Source organism: Panulirus ornatus, chromosome 68 (assembly GCF_036320965.1).
Source record: "Panulirus ornatus isolate Po-2019 chromosome 68, ASM3632096v1, whole genome shotgun sequence".
Lineage (NCBI taxonomy): Eukaryota > Metazoa > Arthropoda > Malacostraca > Decapoda > Palinuridae > Panulirus > Panulirus ornatus.
Genome location: NC_092291.1, coordinates 13,835,308 through 13,855,298, shown reverse-complemented (window position 1 = coordinate 13,855,298; position 19,991 = coordinate 13,835,308). Strand labels below are relative to the sequence as shown.

At 36.7% G+C, this 19,991-nt stretch overlaps 1 protein-coding gene across 1 annotated transcript; it reads right to left on the bottom strand.

Moving 5' to 3' along the window:
• Window positions 1-3,379: 3,379 nt before the first annotated feature.
• On the bottom strand, window positions 3,380-16,295 carry Syngr (synaptogyrin). Its single transcript, XM_071659740.1, has 5 exons — window positions 16,150-16,295; window positions 12,530-12,764; window positions 9,732-9,865; window positions 5,930-6,110; window positions 3,380-5,581 (listed from the first exon to the last, which is right to left on the bottom strand). The coding sequence occupies exons 1-5, from the start codon at window positions 16,249-16,251 to the stop codon at window positions 5,556-5,558; spliced, it is 678 nt and encodes a 225-aa protein (XP_071515841.1). The 5' UTR covers window positions 16,252-16,295; the 3' UTR covers window positions 3,380-5,555.
• Between the last annotated feature and the right edge of the window lie 3,696 nt (window positions 16,296-19,991).

Below are 19,991 nucleotides of genomic sequence, written 5' to 3'. Positions count from 1 at the left end.
AAAAAAAAAAAAAAAAAAAAAAAAAAAATATATATATATATATATATATATATATATATTTTTTTTTTTCTTTTTTCCAAAGGAAGAAACAGAGAAGGGGGCTGGATGAGGATGTTTCCTGAGAGGCCCGTCCTCTGTTCTTAACGCTACCTCGCTGATGTGGGAAATGGCGAATAGTATGAAAGAAAAAAAAAAAAATATATATATATATATATATATATATATATATATTTTTTTTTTACTTTGTCGCTGTCTCCCGCGTTTGCGAGGTATATATATATATATATATATATATATATATATATATATATATATATATATATATATATTTTTTTTTTTTTTTTTTTTTTTTATACTTTGTCGCTGTCTCCCGCATTTGCGAGGTAGCGCAAGGAAACAGACGAAAGAAATGGCCCAACCCCCCCCCCCCATACACATGTACATACACACGTCCACACACGCAAATATACATACCTACACAGCTTTCCATGGTTTACCCCAGCTGCTTCACATGCCCTGATTCAATATATATATATATATATATATATATATATATATATATATGTTATCCCTGGGGATAGGGGAGAAAGAATACTTCCCACGTATTCCCTGCGTGTCGTAGAAGGCGACTAAAAGGGGAGGGAGCGGGGGGCTGGAAATCCTCCCCTCTCACTTTTTTTTTTAATTTTCCAAAAGAGGGAACAGAGAAGGGGCCCAGGTGAGGATATTCCCTCAAGGGCCCAGTCCTCTGTTCTCAACGCTACCTCGCTAATGCGGAAAATGGCGAATAGTATGAAAGAAAAGAAAATATATATATGTATTATCGCTACCTCACTATCGCGGGAAAATGGCGAATAGTATGAAAGATATGTATTATACTTAATCACTGTTTCCTGTGTCAGCATGGTGGCACCAGGAAACAGACTGAATACATAATGTACAGCAAAGAATGGATGTTAGCAAATGAGGCTATTTGTCTATTCCTGGTGCCACCTTGGTAAGTGCATTCATCTATGAAAGAAAATAAATACTGTACAAATATTTTCAACTAAGAATAACCATTAATACTGCTGTGTTCTAATGCTAGCCATCTTAGGCCATATCAGCCAGCCCTTGCCCTTCGTTGTGCTAGTGTCAATATTCCACACGGCTCATCATATTGTATTTTTGGTTTCAATTCTAAACATCTTTAACCAAATCTAAGCAAATCAAAAAAGCTACTAATAGCTTCTGACACCCAACAGTTTACATATTTTAATATATCAAGAAGTAAAATTTTAAGGACTGTGGTGCAAGCATGAAATCCATATGGCCAAGTACATGTAGATGGTTGGAAAATCCACCATCTATCATTTGTAATAATATTAAAATAAAAATCTTATGTGAAGACAGCACCATTTCAGAAATGTTTAGATCCATAAAGAATACTGTAAATTTAGCTAACAATTATACAAACAGCATCAGAGGAATGAGAATATTTGACCCTCATCCAGTCACCTCACACCCACCTAGCTAATTCCTCCTCCAACACTAATTCTGTATTTCATGTGAGAGAAGTTCACTTATCATTCACAGTATCTATGAATAATTTAGTTATATAGAGTACAGAATTAACAATAAAAATAATATCATAATGTTAAATGCACTTCAGGTTTTATTTCTAATATCATTTGAACATGATAAAATTATGTGCAATATAATGGAAATTCAGCATAAAGGATCTCCCCTATATATATATATATATATATATATATATATATATATATATATATTTTGTTATAATGGGGGTTCACCATACTGCATTACAGTATAATGGTAACTCAAAAATACTGAGCTCAATCTGAGGTCATATTCATCAATGTAACTTCACACCACAGGCCACAAAGGTAAAATTACACCCAATTATGAATAAAGTTGTCACTGCGAACTTCCAAATAAACACTAGAGCCACATATATTCAACAAAAGAAAGGAGAAAACCAATTATCCAAACAGTGTGGAATGTATAGTACTTAACAGCAACAATCATGGGAATAATCAGTCATCAAGGAATGCCTCTATATACAAACAAATACCAACCCATCTTCATGAACTGTACTGTCACCAACAATGAAGTTGGCATTACTTCATGTCAGTAAAGTACAATAAAGTGTTCTTGATATACATATATATATATATATATATAGTATATACACATGCAAGTACTGTACTAAGGTTCTCAAGTGAAAATTTTGCAAGAAATTCTTATTTGCATTTCCCAGATATTCCTTGAACGCTGACCCACAACGCTTTCAAACATCCTCACCTAGCCTGGCAACAATATCTACAGCACTGAATTTTTCACTATACACTTAATATCAGAAATCGCTTGTGCAGTTTCAAAGCCCCTGTATCATCCCTCCTCATATCCAAAAGTTCTAAAGTCAATTCATAAACAACCTCCTTTCATAGTAGCATTATTGTTACTGTGAGATGTTGCAGAGGCACTTTCCTAAGTCTAACTTAACAAAAAGCAAAATTTTCTTACCGGTTGCTTTCAACTACACTCACGACCTCTGAAATTGCAATAACTTACATACATTTATACACCAATAACTAGGTAATGATTACATAAAGAGAACCTGGCTACTCTGCCTTTTTCACATGGGTACAACATTTACACAAAAAAATTGACAGTCTTGCCAACCAAACAATGAAGACGTGGTGGTTTAATAATGCACAATAATAATACAAGTACCACCAACAATGTGTTTTCCCAGAGAAAGTGTTAGTACTGGTGTAGGCAGTGTAAAATTAGTAACAGAGTCATTGAAGAAAAAATCTTGGTACTAGCGCCCAATTTGTTCAAAGCCTTCTTTTAGTGGGAAACATCATACCATCCCATATAATACCATTTTGCATGCAACCCCTTCACAAACTGTTATTCTTTGGATCATAGAGGTACTCTAGTTTGATATGTGGAGGTATATTCAAGAAATTGAGTAAATCACACTTGGAAGATTTGAGTACTTAATGACAAAAATAATGGCTTTGTGATCAAAATATATAAATATATCCACATTTTACATTTCTCCTTTAGGGAAAATACATTAACAATAATAATAATCTGCTTTTCAAGTCTATATACATAAAATGTACTTGAAAATATAAGTTTTAAATACGTCACACAAGTCAAGGAGTTGACACTGCTTCACCCCGTGAATTATGATTATGAAATAATGGCTGATAACATACCAATAGATGCAGGGTTGCCTCATGACCAGTTTTCTTCAATTTTTCAAGACTCAATTTCGGCATGCATTAATGGTAGTAAACCTTATCATTTACAAAAGATTTATGATCACTTTCTTCAAAGAAAATGGTCTGAATAATACCCAAAATCTTTATAAGCATATAATGATAAATGCATAAATTTCAAATATCATATACACTACAGATTCATAGGTTTCCCTAAGCTTTCTATTTTTAATTTTTCATGATGAAATACTGAATGTTCCTTCTCTAAGTACAGAAAGCTTCATAATCAGTTTTATTTTATAAATCTTCAAAATGTTTGCTCATCAGGATTCTGCACATTTATTATGGTTTCCCTAAGCTTTCCATGGTCTTCATAATGAAATAACTAAGAACCATTATATAAATGTAAAAGCCCTCACAATTGGTTTTAAGTTCATCTACTTGTTTATTGAAAAACTTTCTGATCATCAGATATTTTGTTTATACTAAATTTTCAAAACAAACTGATAACACATGAAAAACAAAACCAAGTTCTGAGAGACAATTCTAAATGCTTATGTTTATACAGGAGTATCATCCTCATCATCTTAGGCCATTACACTATGAAGTCAGGTGATGAAGGATGGAGGAAATTCCATGCAATAACTCTTAACATTCTGTGAAGAAAAATCACAAGTTCCTGCAAAGACTATGCCTTCTATAAAACTACAGGTAAAAATAATGATACTGTCCTAGCAAGGATTTAAGTATTTCGTCTGAATCTAATTATACAAATCAAATTCATCTTATTATGTTTTGTGAATCAAGATCGTATTAACATGAGCAAAATATCAATGTAATACAGTACTGCTTCTTTACAAAAATCCACAATCATCCCCCCTACCCCTTTCAAAAAAAATAATAATAAATAACTTTTAACTAACTGTCTAAAAGAGTGCTGGCAACCCTAACATAACTATTTGCAACAGCAAACATTTCACACACTTCTGTTACTGAATACATGGGACTACATGTCAAATTTCTGTACAGAACACATTTCAAATGTGAAGTAGTGTTTCATGCCTTAAGACAATAATTTATTATTGCAGGTTATTGGCACATGAGTAAGGAAAAATGTTGAGGGATTAGGGATTGCTGTATCTTACTGTAACAACTGTATGGTTATCCAAACATATATCTGAGGAATCCTAGAATGAGATTAGCTTGCTGGTTCATTTACCCTGATTGACCTCACCAAACAAGCTTTCAGGTACCGCACCTGTTTTTATAATCTTTATGACTACAGATATATAGTACATGGATAAGAAGTTACCCAATGGTTATTTAACAATGCTGGCCTTCTGATAGTAAAAATTATTTGAAGTTAACCATGATCACCATGAAAAATATAATTTCTCTTAAAGACAATAAAACAATTTCTCCTCTGTGTCACTACACCAAATATATAGCAATACCTCTATTCATTCATAACTCAGTTGACAAAATGCAGATTTATCCTAAACTATTACTCAAATTTAAGCAATGTCATGCTTTACATAACAATGACACTAATCATAAAAAATCTAATTTGATGTCCAAGATAAAATATGAGTTCATCAACTGGGTGCCAGCTAAACCAGGTACAGTCTATATTGGTGTACGGTATAATAAAAGTGCTAATAGATATACCTAATCAGGAAAAAACACTGCGACACACACTACCACAATTGTTTGCAACCTGTCTGTTTGATGTGAAGTACAAAACATACTTCACGGAAGGTTGTTCTCAGCACAAAATAAAATTTGAATGCTTCCAGGGCTCCTACATTTCTTACCTAATGTAGGTTATTACTAGATGTGATTATGAACTCATTCCACAGTGTTATTGTGATCAAAGTAATTAATCACAAGTGAGGAAATAAACATGACTTCTTCAAGAAAACACTACTTAGCCAACGACAGCTCAGTAACAGAACTAGAGGGTAGCTTTACAAAGTTTGCCATATACAGTAACAGTAGCTCTTCCTCTGAAAGCTATGTCAAAGAAGATGAGCGGTGTGAGTTCTGAAGTCAATATAACTTTCTTTTACATAAGCCTCACCCTTAATAACTCATATTCATGTTTAACCTAACATCTCAGCTTAAAATAACACTGCAAGGGCTGTGTACTCCCCTGACAAGTGACACTCCCTGGATGGCCCAGCCCCCAGGGAAAGCTGGCAACATTGGCAATACTTGGTGGCTAGTGGCGGCAGGAGTGTTGGTGCTATCCAGCTGAGCGGTGCCGACTAGTGAAGTTGATTGACTAGCTGAGCCTTAGTAAACACTCACACCTGGAGCCTAATAGGGAGGTGCCTGCTGCATACCTGTATGCCAGAAGGGAAGTACTTGAATATAAGCTTAGTACTAGCAATAATGCAAGTGAAAAACACTAAAGGCAAGCATAAACCAGCATGTCTTCAAAAACATCAATTAAAGCAAGAATAACATTACTTTTCTACCTTTATGTATTCCATAATGTGTGAAAAGTACAAAACAAAGAGCTATACTTATGATAAAACAGTTCTACAGATTTTCATCAGGAAAGAAAATAACACTATTACAACCATTTACCGAGTGTCACACAGCCATTCCATATGCAAATGCTTATGGAGCACCAAAAGGTTAGGCCTGGGACTGATAACCAATTTCCCCACTAGGAAAACATTCAATACCTGTCTGGGGCTGAGGTGGCTGCCCAGCAAATGGAGGCTGAGAATAGCCCCCATCAGGATCTGTGGCGTCTGGATAACTGTTGTATCCACCCATGGTGGTGGGGTCAGCCTCATAGCTAGGAGCAAAGGCTTGGTCTGCTCCCTGTTTGTACCTCAGGAATGCTAGATATGCTGCACCAGCCTGGGAAAGGAACATGTTTTTATGGTATCTAACAAGCTCCTGGGATAAGAAGAGATGTTTTGGTATCTAAGAGACTCATGGGAAAAGAAAAGGTTTTATGGTACCTTACAGTCAATCATATGTATTAGTAAAATCTTCGCACAAAATGCTAGATATGTCTCACCAGCCCGGGGAAGGAACACGTTTTTTTTATATCTAATACAATCCTGGAAAAGAAAGCGATGTTTTGGCATCTAAAAAACACCCGAGGAAGGAAAAATCTTTTGGTATCCAACACAATATTATATGTATCAACATAGTCTCCTCTATATAATCAATATGTGCACTTCTTCATTTATCTATCTATCTATATCTCAGATGCCTGTTCCAATTGGAACTCCCTCAATGAGGTGGCCACAGCAACAGTCTCCTTAATTAAAGAACTCCAGTGCCACTTCTTAGCCTTTAGTGCCTCACCCTTACCAGGCAACTGGCAAAGGGAAAGTCTAGCACGGTGTCTGCAGAGGCTTCCACCTTAAGTTCATAAAGACTACTTCTTCTGTCTACTGCTCCTACCTACTACTTTTACCTAATGTTTCTACCTAATGCTCCAGCCTGAATGTTCCTACCTACTACTTCTATCTATTGCTCCTATCATTTTGCCAAATGACAGGGCTAGCACACAGTGCTCATTGGAGGAAAATCTAGTTATGAAGAATGAGATGCATGAGTTAAGCATTGTCAGGTGTTACATACGACAAGGAGAGATTGTATATTTGTGGACAGAATGCCATTAGTCCACATGTTAGTGAAACATGAAAAAAAAAAAAAGACAGGTACCTGGGTCAGAGGAGTGCAAGCAACACAACAAAAACTACAGTGATGGCTCACAAAGCAAATTGTCACTAACCCTCCTGACACCCAGGTGGGTAGTGCTGGTAATATATCTCCCTTGTCATTGGCTGCCTTCAAACTACTACCCATAGCATATCTTCACAAGTTCCTTAACGCAACTCTTTCGTGTATAAACAACTTCACAAAATCCTTTTAATTTATCCTAACTTTCCATCACAGCCATTCAGGCATTTACAAAAATTTAGTAATTTTTCTTTAATTTTTTGCACTTGTCTAAATAAGATTTGACCCTCCTACTTCTACATGGGACCTATAGAAATGTACTGAACAGGGGGACCCAGGATGGTTCCTTCAGATCAAACAAGTAAACATGTATATGTAGTGTATTAACTTTCTATATTCAAGGATTTCAAATTCTGATTTGCTTGTTACAATCATTTACATAATTCCATAAATTGTAAGGCCATTACAGTGTGTTATCTAAAATCAGGTATGAGAAGGGCATTGTGGTATAAGCTTCCCAGCCTATCATCAGTTCTAATGAACAAGGAAAGTAGTAGCTGGCAGGCAGCCATTGACCAGGGAGGTGTACTTCCAGTACAACCAGCCTGGGTATTGGGAGGATTTGTGACAGCTGCGTAGTTAGCCAGCACTTCAGTGGCTGTAAAATTGCACTCCTCTAACCCAGGTAGCTGTCTTTTCTTTCTGCCTCACCCACGTGTGGACTGCCAGTGTTCTGTCCCCAAACATGCGATCACTTCTGTCAAACAACACTTGAAAACACTTAACTTACAAAACTATTTCCTTGTAACTCTAGCTTTTCCTGCAGTAAGTGACATGCACTAGTTCTGCCTTTTAGCAAAATGGTAGGAATAACAGATAGTAGTAGTAGGTAGGAACATTAGAAGTAGAAAAGCAGGAGCACTGAGTAGTGGTAGATTGGAACACTCGGTAGAAGCAGGTGGTAGGAACATTGGATAAGAGCCTCTGGAAACACTTACTTCGATAGAGTTGCCCCCATATCATGGCTTATTAAGGGTAAGGTACTAAAAGGCTAAGAAGCAGCACTGGAGTTTACCAGCTTGGGAGAATCTTCTGCCATGGTATCCCACTTACAGTAATTCCCAATAAGAACAAGCATGAGAGATACAGATACATAGAACATGGTATAGAATTCTGCTGCTCTTCAGTGTTGTCTTGTCTACATAAATGAATATGCCAGTCAACATAATTCTAATAGACCTATATCATATAATGCATTGCATTACCAGACTGTTTTAGAATAAAAAATCAAAAGAAGGTTTAAGAAATTTAAACTCTTTTCACTCCCATTAACACTTCATTGTACACAGAGCACTCTTTAGGTTCAGATACATACCTTTCTATAAGTAAATGAGTATACTCTAGAAGTATATTTCATTGCAATATCCTTGCTTTTCCAAACTATCAATTTGTAATAAGTAAATCCTCAATCATAAGAATATAACATTGGGCTGTATGGGTGCGAGTGACAGTGAGTCCGAGTCAATTTCTGAACCCCCCCTTCTCCTTGTCCCCTCCAGTTCTGACATATATTTACTCTTTGTCAATTTCTTCCACTCAGTCTCCAACTTTCACCATCAACAGTGATGCACCTCAAGGTTCTGTTCTGTCTCCACACTTTTTCTCCATTTTATCAACGATTTCGTTTCTTCTACAGATGGCCAAATGCACACATATGTGGATGACTCAAGAATGCATTCCTCTTCATCCTTCATGTCTGCTCCTTCCTTTGTCACTCAATCTGCATCATGTCTCAACAAGAATACTTGCACAGGATATCTCAATGGGGTAAACAAAATCTGGTTAAGTTTAAAAACTCCAAGAACCCAATTTCTGCTCATTTCTCAACTGAAAATCCCCCCAATCTTTTCTCTCTCCTTTGATGCATCTGTAATTCCACCTCGAGACAATGAACATGCATGGTCTTACTGTAACATCAACCCTATTTTGGAAACCTCACATTATGGAAATTGCTAAGTCGGCCTCTAAGAAACTAGGAGTCCTCTTTAGATGTTGAAATTTCTTTTCTTCTGAAAAGTTGCTCCATTTATACAAATTTGACGTGTGCCAATATCACCAATAAGTCTACTGTGCACCCCAGGCTCATCATGTGAGAAGGATTGATACATCCTCGTAAGGAGTACTGCTCTTACATCTGGGACAGTTCTAGTTCAGTAGCCTTACAAAACATAGTTGAATCAAAGGGGGTCCCAATTATCGATTCTCCCAGGTTAAACTCAAAACTTGAACCACTTGCCCTATGCCACGATATTGATTAACCTTCCCTCTTCCATAGGTACTACTTTGGTTTTTGCTCCCAAGAGCCACAAGCTTGCGTGCTCCCACCATTACTTAGAACATGCAACACTCGGCAAGAATACTGTGTGGCCACTGGCAACTCAAGAGTGGGACGTTTTTTGATAAATTTTTCTTTCCCTACTCTTCAAAGCTTTGAAAGTCAATATGCTCTCATGTCTTTCCTAACTACCAACTAGAACTCTTTAAGTCATAACTCATATATCACGTTTTTCATACCCTCTAAAATTCATAAACACTTTTCCTCATCTCTTCTTTTTCCCTTTCATCAAACTCTTTACATTTAAATTATGGCCCAGCCTTGATGTCTGTGACTAGAGCCTCCTACATAATTCAGCTTAGGCCTTCAATCATTCTTCCACCTGATGGAATGAGACTGCATAACAAAATTCCACACTAAGGGACTATAAAAACTATATGACAACTTACCCAGGGGAAGATTGAAAAGAAGCTGAAGGCAATGGCTGCCTGCATGTTGTTGACACCATATACAGGAGTTTTAGCTTTACTCCACTGGTTGGTCAGGTAACAAAATCCAATGAAGTACAGAAATGACCAGAGTGCTGAAAAATACATACATTGCTTTACCATATTTAGCATGTGAAACTAATTAAAAAAAGTAATGGTAATAAGGAAGTATTAGCAAAGGGAAAAAAGAATGAAAAACAAATAAATATCAGCACTCAAATATTGTGATTCTTTGCAATAGTGGTACTGTATAACCAAAAACTTATTCAAACATGAAAAGCATTCACAAAATACAGATATTCTCACCAAGGAATTTATAAAATGTAACCACACAATGAAAGGGTAAAACTGATGTGTGTAACTGCCAATAAAAATCCTTACAAAATGAAAATATAAAAAATTTAAATATAAAATCTCAGATAAAAGAAAAGGATTGTGTTGAGTGAAAGGATATGATTCAGCCAGCTTATATTACTGGCACAATTTTCCTGATTCAGCCAGCTTATATTTCTGGCGCAAGTTTACAACTAAGATTAGGAAATAGATTACAAAAGTGTTAATAATGTAATCAATGTCAATTTACAAAGTAACAAAAATGAGAATCCATGATTAGAAAGCAGTCCTCACACTTTTCAAATGTGCATTTTTCACTTGATTTATATAACTTGAAACTTTCCAACCTTACATTTAAAGCAATTAATTTATGACCTTTCTTTACACCTCAGCTATCAATAACATCTAACTCCAATTTAGGAGTCATCTTGAAACCACTGGTAAAGTAATGAGCAGCAACAGGTGGGTAAAATAACAAAATACTACACTGAATGAAGCAAATAAAAAGTTTCATAAAGGTACACCACCGAATTTCCGGCAACTGATGGTTCAGCACCTCCTTTAGTCTGGACAACATTACGTGAGGTAACCTGAAATTACCACGACCACCAGACTAGTTTAATGAGCAGCCACAGATAGCGCTATGTGTACAGCGCGCTGATTTACATTCTTTACATTGCACTTGGTGGTGATACCAAAATTCTGTGAGATTCTAGGCTTCTTTTGGTTAAATTTAACCCTAGCTATGGCTTCTAAGACACATGAGAGTGCCAGTCATGGTGTCAATTGTAAACACCAGTCCATATCAATCCAAGATAAAGTAGAACTAATGAAAAAAAAATGGACCATGGTGTTTAGGTGCATAAGCTGTGTGACACCTACAGTGTTGGTTCATCAACTGTTTATGATATCAAGAAGCAAAGGAAGAAAATATTGAAATTCTATGCAGACAGCGATTCCAAGAAGCAAATGATGATTAGAAAAACTATGAAAGATGATAAGAGTACTGAGCACAAATGAGTGATGATGGAATGGTTACAACAGCGTCGGAGTGATGGAGTGGACTTGTCAGGTAGCATGATAATGGACCAGGCTAAGTTGTTCCATAAAGAACTTAAATTACAACATGAGCGTGAATATAGTGAAGGATGGTTTCAAAGATTCAAGAAGCGTCATGGAATTTCCATGAATAAAGTGTGCGGAGAAAAGCCATCTGCATACCACATAAGAGCTGCAGAGTATGTGGACGAATTTGCAAAACTCATAAGTGACGAGCACCTCAGTCCTGAGCAGGTGTCTAAGTACCTGTGTTTCATTCACTTGTTGAACTTACATTTAATATTCATTTAATTTCAATTTCTAGCAGTCCATGGTATACTTTAGACACATGGGAGAGGTGTGTTGATGAATTATCATTACATGACCACGGTTGGTCTGGCAACATGGTCAATCCAGCAAGGTTTTGGAACCAAGAGTGCTGGAAAATCAGTGGTGTACCTGTATTGACACAAATTTAAGTCATCCCCTGAAAGAAGGTAAAATTACACATGATACACTACCAAACTGACTTACAACCAGCACAGCAAACATAACAATGACAATGAAGATGACATTAAATAACAATGATGATTACAAAAAACTGCTGAGACAGAACACACATGAAAGCTTATCTTATTTCATTTTGCCATGAGCCAATCTCCATAAACCCTCAGTCAGTCTACCACCTACAGAAAATACAAGAACCCATCTTCCCTCACACATCACCTCCTCTCGAGCCACTTGAAAAGACTTTCTTCTTCTTAATTACTTTATCACTACTATACTGCAGTTAACTGAAACCCAAGCATTAAGGTAACAGTGCAGAGCAGTCAATCATACTGGAACAAATGAGATTCATGACCAGACTGTAAACTAACAATCTACTGGCAAACAGAAAACAACAACCCACACACCTCACCATCACATTCTTATCTACTGCTCCCCATACACAATGCCTCCTGCCACCCTCTCTGACAAGCTACTTGATAAAAATTTCTTTTTCTTTTTTCAAGGTAAAATATCAAAATTCTACAATCCTGTGGACCAAGCACAGTTTGAATTTTGGAAATTTGTTTGTTTTTGACAATCTTCACATTCAGAAGAATTGTATCTTGGTCTATCACAGCCATGTACATTTAATTTTTTCTCTATTTAAGCCCCTTTTCTAAGCCTATGGTTAAAGTTCAAATATTATTTTCAAATTTTTCTCAAGTAAAGTATGGTTATTACCATAAAAAATGAACAATATAAGCTTTGCATTTATCTATAATTATACTCTGATATTTCCAATTTCACAAGGTTCTAAAAGCATTTTCAAATTGAGATCTCTGAATTCTCCTCCAAACATTACAGACTGATGAAATCACAAAACAAATCTTGTTCCTCACCTGAAAATCCCATATCTGCCATGACGTAACGTTTCCTCGTCTTGACTGACGACATCTGCTCGAAGAAATATTCACCAACAATAAATCCTATAGATGCAAGGAAGGCAATAACAGAAATGCCAACACCATAGTTACAGGCATTGCTGTCATCATTGTAGAGACAAATTTCATCCCCCTTACTGTTTTTAGTCCAGCCTTGTGAAGAGATGCACCCAAAAATGATGATGGAAAACAACTGAAAAAGAGAAATAACTATCATCAAGAGTAATCCTTCATTCAACATATTCTGCAAAACTACAACAGAGGAACAGTAACAGACCATTCTTGAAATTACAAAATAATTAAAAATGCAGTTTAAGACATAACAAACATAAGAACTTAGGATAATATTACAATAATCATTATTATTCTTGTCATTATTTTGTTATCATTATTATTATTATTATTATTATTATTATTATTATTATTATTATTATTATCATCATTATTATTATTATTATTATTATCATTATTATTATTATTATTATCATCATGATACAGTGCTGGTGGCTGATTCATGTGAGAGACTGCAGAAGCTGGCGACTGAGTTTGGTAAAGTGTGTGAAAGAAGAAAGTTAAGAGTAAATGTGAATAAGAGCAAGGTTATTAGGTACAGTAGGGTTGAGGGTCAATTCAATTGGGAGGTGAGTTTGAATGGAGAAAAACTGGAGGAAGTGAAGTGTTTTAGATATCTGGGAGTGGATCTGGCAGCAGATGGAACCATGGAAGCGGAAGTGGATCATAGGGTGGGGGAGGGGGCAAAAATTCTGGGGGCCTTGAAGAATGTGTGGAAGTCTAGAACATTATCTCGGAAAGCAAAAATGGGTATGTTTGAAGGAATAGTGGTTCCAACAATGTTGTATGGTTGCGAGGCGTGGGCTATGGATAGAGTTGTGCGCAGGAGGATGGATGTGCTGGAAATGAGATGTTTGAGGACAATGTGTGGTGTGAGGTGGTTTGATCGAGTGAGTAACGTAAAGGTAAGAGAGATGTGTGGAAATAAAAAGAGCATGGTTGAGAGAGCAGAAGAGGGTGTTTTGAAGTGGTTTGGGCCCATGGAGAGAATGAGTGAGGAAAGATTGACCAAGAGGATATATGTGTCGGAGGTGGAGGGAACGAGGAGAAGAGGGAGACCAAATTGGAGGTGGAAAGATGGAGTGAAAAAGATTTTGTGTGATCGGGGCCTGAACATGCAGGAGGGTGAAAGGAGGGCAAGGAATAGAGTGAATTGGAGCGATGTGGTATACCGGGGTTAACGTGCTGTCAGTGGATTGAATCAAGGCATGTGAAGCGTCTGGGGTAAACCATGGAAAGCTGTGTAGGTATGTATATTTGCGTGTGTGGACGTATGTATATACATGTGTATGGGGGGGTTGGGCCATTTCTTTCGTCTGTTTCCTTGCGCTACCTCGCAAACGCGGGAGACAGCGACAAAGTATAGTAAAAAAATTAAATAAATTATTATTATTATTATTATTATTATTATTATCATCATTATTATCATTATTATTATTATTATTACTATTATTATTATCATTATAATTTCATTATTATCATTATACTTGACTCCCGTTTCCCATATCTGCGAGGTAGCGCCAGGAAACAGACAAAGACCCATCCACTCATATACACATACAAACTCATAGACGTACTTACATATACCTATCAACATATATATAAACAGCCATATTCATACTAGTTAGCTTTCACCCATTCCCAGCACCACCCCGCCCTACATGAAACAGCATCACCATCCCCTACATCAGCCAGGTAGCACAAGGAAAAGACAAAAAAGTCCAAATTCTTTCAAAATTATAATTATTACTACTATTACTATTATATAAAGAATGCATACATCATGTTTCACGAAGTCAGTCTTTAAAATCTACTTAAAATCAATATTGTAGTCAATGGCTAAGCAGCCACTAACCACATGTAACTTGGTATGACATACTACTGCAGCTCCTCCTACCTGACAAGACATAAAGCAAGTCTCAGATCCCCAAAATGTCATCAGAGCGCAATCTACTCCCTATGAGGATAGATGGGTTGGGTTATAAGGGGAAGGCAAGTGAGGAGTCTAGCGAAAAGACATGCTATTCACAAACTCCAGAATAACTTCAGCAAATTCTCCAACTATCATCAATATTTATCAGCTTATCAAGGAAGTCTACTGGAAAGGAGAATCTCTAAGTAAATATCTGGTCAAACACAAGAACAAACAACAAATGGTCAAAGCATCTGTCTCAAAAAAATTTAAATACATCTAGAAACAGTTCTAATGAGTTGAGACCCCTTCAGCATGCTGATCTGTACATCATCCTCAAATGATACTGAGTACCTTCCCTCTTAGGCTAACCTAGCTTTATACATACATCAATTACACAATCTTGGATAAGCAAGTCAGGTAACGAGACAGCCTGACTTCCTTCAACAACCTTTCCGAAAAGTTTAGATATCACTATGATTTGCCACATGGAAAATCAAAAAATTCTGAATACATTTCCCATGGATAGGATTGGAGTTCATATACTTTATAATGTACTCCTTCTCTACTGACATCCTTAGATGATAATTAGTAGTTTCCCTCTTAGTCCAACCTAGCTTTATACATACATCAATCATACAATCTTAGACAACCAAATCAGGTAACGAGACATCCTCAGACTGACAGCAAAACAATTCCTAAAGCCTGTCCTTATTCCATGATAAAATCTGTACACTATGGATGGGTAAGACGACACTTAAGTTCAGTTAAAGGTACGAATCTGCTACTCAAGTCACTGGTTGAAACTGCAGTAGAGGAAACCTAGAACAATCTACAATGATCCAAGCCCAACCATGTATGATGTAGAGCACTTACACATGGACCTAGGGGAGGGGATCATAAAAAAAAAGATACATTTAGTTGGCACTACATGCCAACTACAACTACCACTTACAATAAATGACTGTGGTCCATTTCATCCCGGCAATTACCAATCCCACCACCGTGATTCCCTTGCACCAACAAATTTGACTTATTTATCAGTAAGAGAAAGAAATTACATCAGTCATACACGAATAAAAAAAAATGCCAAACAAAGAGTAAAGGAATCATCTTGTCAACAGTAAAAAGGGGTAATTTGGACATGTATAAGACCAAACTAAGTATGTGGAATAAGTATGACCCGGAGATAATTCCTGAAACGTGAGTTGAAGTTTGTCATATGTAAATGGTGTAGCCATCTCAGTAATGTGAGAATTAACACGGTTAGATAAAGGGGCAATGGTCATGGGTCTCTCACGTAAAAGGAATCGCCCTTTGTAGTCATTATTCCACCACTTTTCTACGAGATTCACTGTTGTACTGATGGACATGCACAAATGGCTTCTTCATTGTCCCTGAAACAAAGCCACTTATACTGGCTCCCAAGTGTGTCACAATAAATATAATAACTTCAACTATTTATTTTGGTTCAAGTTGTCATCGACATAGTCAAAAATCAATACAAGCCGATGGGCTTCGGAGTCACACACTCGACGCCATTGAATGAAATGTTAACACTTTGTCCCAAGATGACCCAGCACATATTACATACCCAAGTTACTGCTCTGAGGATGACCTGGGGTCGCTGGACGAATGTCAGCGGGTCAAAAGGTGCCCCCGCTTTGCCGCCGCCGTACACCCCCTCCTCCATCATCTTTGCGTCTGCCAAGATCTCCTCTTCTCACACCCACTCCTAAAATCTTCTGAAAGTACGTTGCCACCTAAATGATTTACTTACATCTTTTTCATATATAAAAAATTCTATTATGAACTACATTATTTATGAAATGTCTTACTTATATGTATGAAAGTCATAAAGAGAGAGAAAAGGTAATACTTTATCTGAATATAGAATAATTCTGGAACCAAAGCAGACGACAGAAATTTCGCGCAAGTGCGGGACATTGAATCAATTACACTAATAATCAGTGTATAAGGAAGAAATATAACTGATGCAGTTGCATATCTCCAACTTTTGTTTATGTATGATGTGCATAAAGGCTACTACCACGTACATAGGTTAGTTGACTGAATATATTGCAAATAATCGTTTTAGTCATACTACGTATCTGGCATTTCTTTGAACATTATCTCATATCAGCCGATTGTGTTAATCATGTATATCTGAAATACTACCTCGAGCACTACCTCCATCCATAGCTTTAAAGAGAATAATAGAGAATATGTATGTTGATAGGGATATTTACATTGATATTGATACAACGCGTATATGAGTAGTCGTGACATTGCAACTCTGTTGCATAGGTAAAGTATACTGAAAGAAATGTTTGTCATTAATATTTATTAGATAGAATATCAACAGCTGAGTGTTATTTGTCAAAGCTTATCAGTGATGGGTTTTATCTTATCCAGAACGCAAACTGAGTACTTTACTCGATGAAATAGTTGATTCTCATGCGCATCTAGTTCTCCAAAAAATAATACAATGGTATTACTACGATTAGCATTATGTCAACTAATTACGTCTCCGCATGAGATCACATTATTTGCAACATGTCCAAGCAAAAATATAAGAGAAACGTACAAGATAAAAACTATCTACATTTAGACAAATACTCAGACAAATAACCGCTAACTGCGTATCTTGCCTACAAATTTTCCAAAAGGAGGAACAGAGAAGGGGGCCAGGTGAGGATATTCCCTCAAAGGCCCAGTCCTCTGTTCTTAACGCTACCTCGCTGATGCGGGAAATGGCGAATGGTATGAAAGGAAGAATATATATATATATGAATATTATAGTCAGGATGATAATTGCACTGAAGCAGTCATTTCCGGTTAGAGTAATACTGAACAATTCTGTAGGTGTGGCCCTAATGTTATTTATATGAATATTTACAAATTATTCTTTATTTGAATTGAACTCTAAAGACATTCTTTTGTTGGCCATAATGAGGCTGTAGTATCTGTTGAGATAAGAGAAACAAGAAATTGATATGTTGGGATCACAAGAAAGTCCTAGGCTATACTGATGCTGTAATGGACAGAGCACATTCTCTCTCTCTCTCTCTCTCTCTCTCTCTCTCTCTCTCTCTCTCTCTCTCTCTCTCTCTCTCTCTCTCTCTCTCTCTCTAACCCTTTCAGTTGTCATGTTCCCCCTCTTGGTCCACGATGATACCTTTCTGCCTCATTTGCACTTGGGTTGCTGGCTTTCAGTCCACAAACCCACTTTTTCCCCATCATGTATAACAATCGACAATATGTAACTCACGCCTTAAATGTTCCTAACTATAACTTTCCCAGCTGTGAGCGCTGCACGATAACCTTGCCCGATAACAACATCCTCTCGAACGTAATATGTATGATAGGATCATCAGCCGAGAGGTTTTTTGATCATTAGGACGACGCAGTATTTACCACTGAGTATCTGAAAGTTGTACTGGTTGTACTTTCGCATATTACTTCTCAACCCAACTTACATCAGATTAGTTTTGCTTTAACTGGGAAGCGTTTGATAACTGAATTACTGCAGAACAGTGATGATCCGACAAAAAAAAGTGTTGATCATTGGTATATCTCAAACGAATCTAGAGAATGGAGAGACAAGTGATGAGTGTGGCCTTGGAGCCTCGTTCTCTTTTTCGTGATTTAAATTGTTTCATTTATTCATGTCATAACTGTCGCATCTGTGACGGCTCTCGCTTCCCTTAGGCTCACCTCATTAACTACACGGTATTCATAATGTACACCAGGATATGTACATGTATAAATATTTCATTTACCTCAAATCGATTTCATAATCATTGTTCATTCTAATTAAATATATAAATCCTTGTTCATTCACTTCAACGTTTCTTGTCTGCTTTCAAAATGACACGTTTCCGTTTCGCTGCGCTATTGCAGGCAGGTGGCCGTGGACTGGTGGACTCTCTCGCTCTCTCTCTCTCTGATTCTGAGAACTTTTTCTACTAGTGACAGAAACATATTTCTGATAATGTTTAACTTCTGAATGAAATGCAAAATTGAATAATGTGCGTTGTATGGTCACCAACGAAACAATTTAAATGAATATATTAGAGAAATCAAAGGCACAAGCAAAACCGGAGGGGGGGGGGAGAAACATATAGATTACCTAGTGAAACTGAAAAAATTGTAATACAGCTGTGCAGCCTAGAGAAAGATTTATGATAATCTACGCTTAACTACAGATTGAAGGTATAAGCGAAAGTATGTTAAAACAAGAAAGCCTCTCAACAGGGAAGGTACAGAGTTGTTAAGTCGTTAAAATACCATGGAACATGCCGGAAATAGACAAATATGGGAAAGCCTAACCAGTAAGCTAGAGCGATTTTTCAGTGTGCTGCGTAGAACGTCTACAGAAACACTAAAAAGAAAACTTGACATACGGTTAAAATCAGTCCCAGATATACGAAGAATCAATGATTTTGTAATGGCGGCCGCTGAGAATAGCCCTATTAATCAAGCAAAATGTGCGGTGAGTGCTTTATGGCCAAATCTTGTAGGATGGTAGGTATTCTGTCTCTCTCGCTGGCAGTAGGAAGCCACCGACCAGTGATTGTACAGTACTACCTTCCTTGGTAATCGGGGGCAGAAACCACTTCAGTGTTCTATCAAGTGTCACTCCGGCCCAGATAGTTGTTATTTTCTTCATTTACAGTGTGTTGCTGGCTGAAGTTTTAGTTCACAAATCTCCGCATTCCTAGATTTCCCTTTGGCGAGAGCTACATGCTAGCCCTGATTTTTATCAAAATCTCGAAGCATTATCTCTATTAATGGAATTAAGAGTTTGGAACGTTTATCTCTACAACTGTCATTTAGTTATCAGTAGAATATTTTTAGGCGCCTATATCTAGTTAATCAGTTTGTATCTATGGTGACACTTTACCTTTTCAAGCGCCTCGCCCTATGTCTGTTTAACGATCTATCATGTTGCACTGAGCTCTGGTTTGTGATATATACTTCTTTTTACTTATTTATTGCTATCTTCTCCCTTCCTCTTTACCTCTTTCCCCAGTATATATATATATATATATATATATATATATATATATATATATATATATATATATATATATATATATATATATATATTTATTTATTTATTTATTTATTTGTTATTTATTATTCATTTTGCTTTGTCGCTGTCTCCCGCGTTAGCGAGGTAGCGCAAGGAAACGGACGAAAGAATGGCCCAACCCACCTACATACACGTCCACACACGCACATATGCATACCTACACTTCTCAACATATATATATATATATATATATATATATATATATATATATATATATATTTATACACACACACAGACATACATATATACACATGTACATAATTCATACTGTCTGCCTTTATTCATTCCTGTCGCTACCCCGCCACACATGAAATAACAACCCCCTCCCCCCTCCTGTG

Coding starts and splice junctions, on each gene's coding strand:
- Syngr (XM_071659740.1), bottom strand. CDS start 16,251: ATGATGGAGGAGGGGGTGTACGGCGGCGGCAAAGCGGGGGCACCTTTT. Junction 12,765..16,149: donor TCCTCAGAGCAGTAACTTGG/GTATGTAATATG, acceptor TCTCTTTTTCAG/TTGTTTTCCATCATCATTTT. Junction 9,866..12,529: donor GGCAGATATGGGATTTTCAG/GTGAGGAACAAG, acceptor TGTATTTTTCAG/CACTCTGGTCATTTCTGTAC.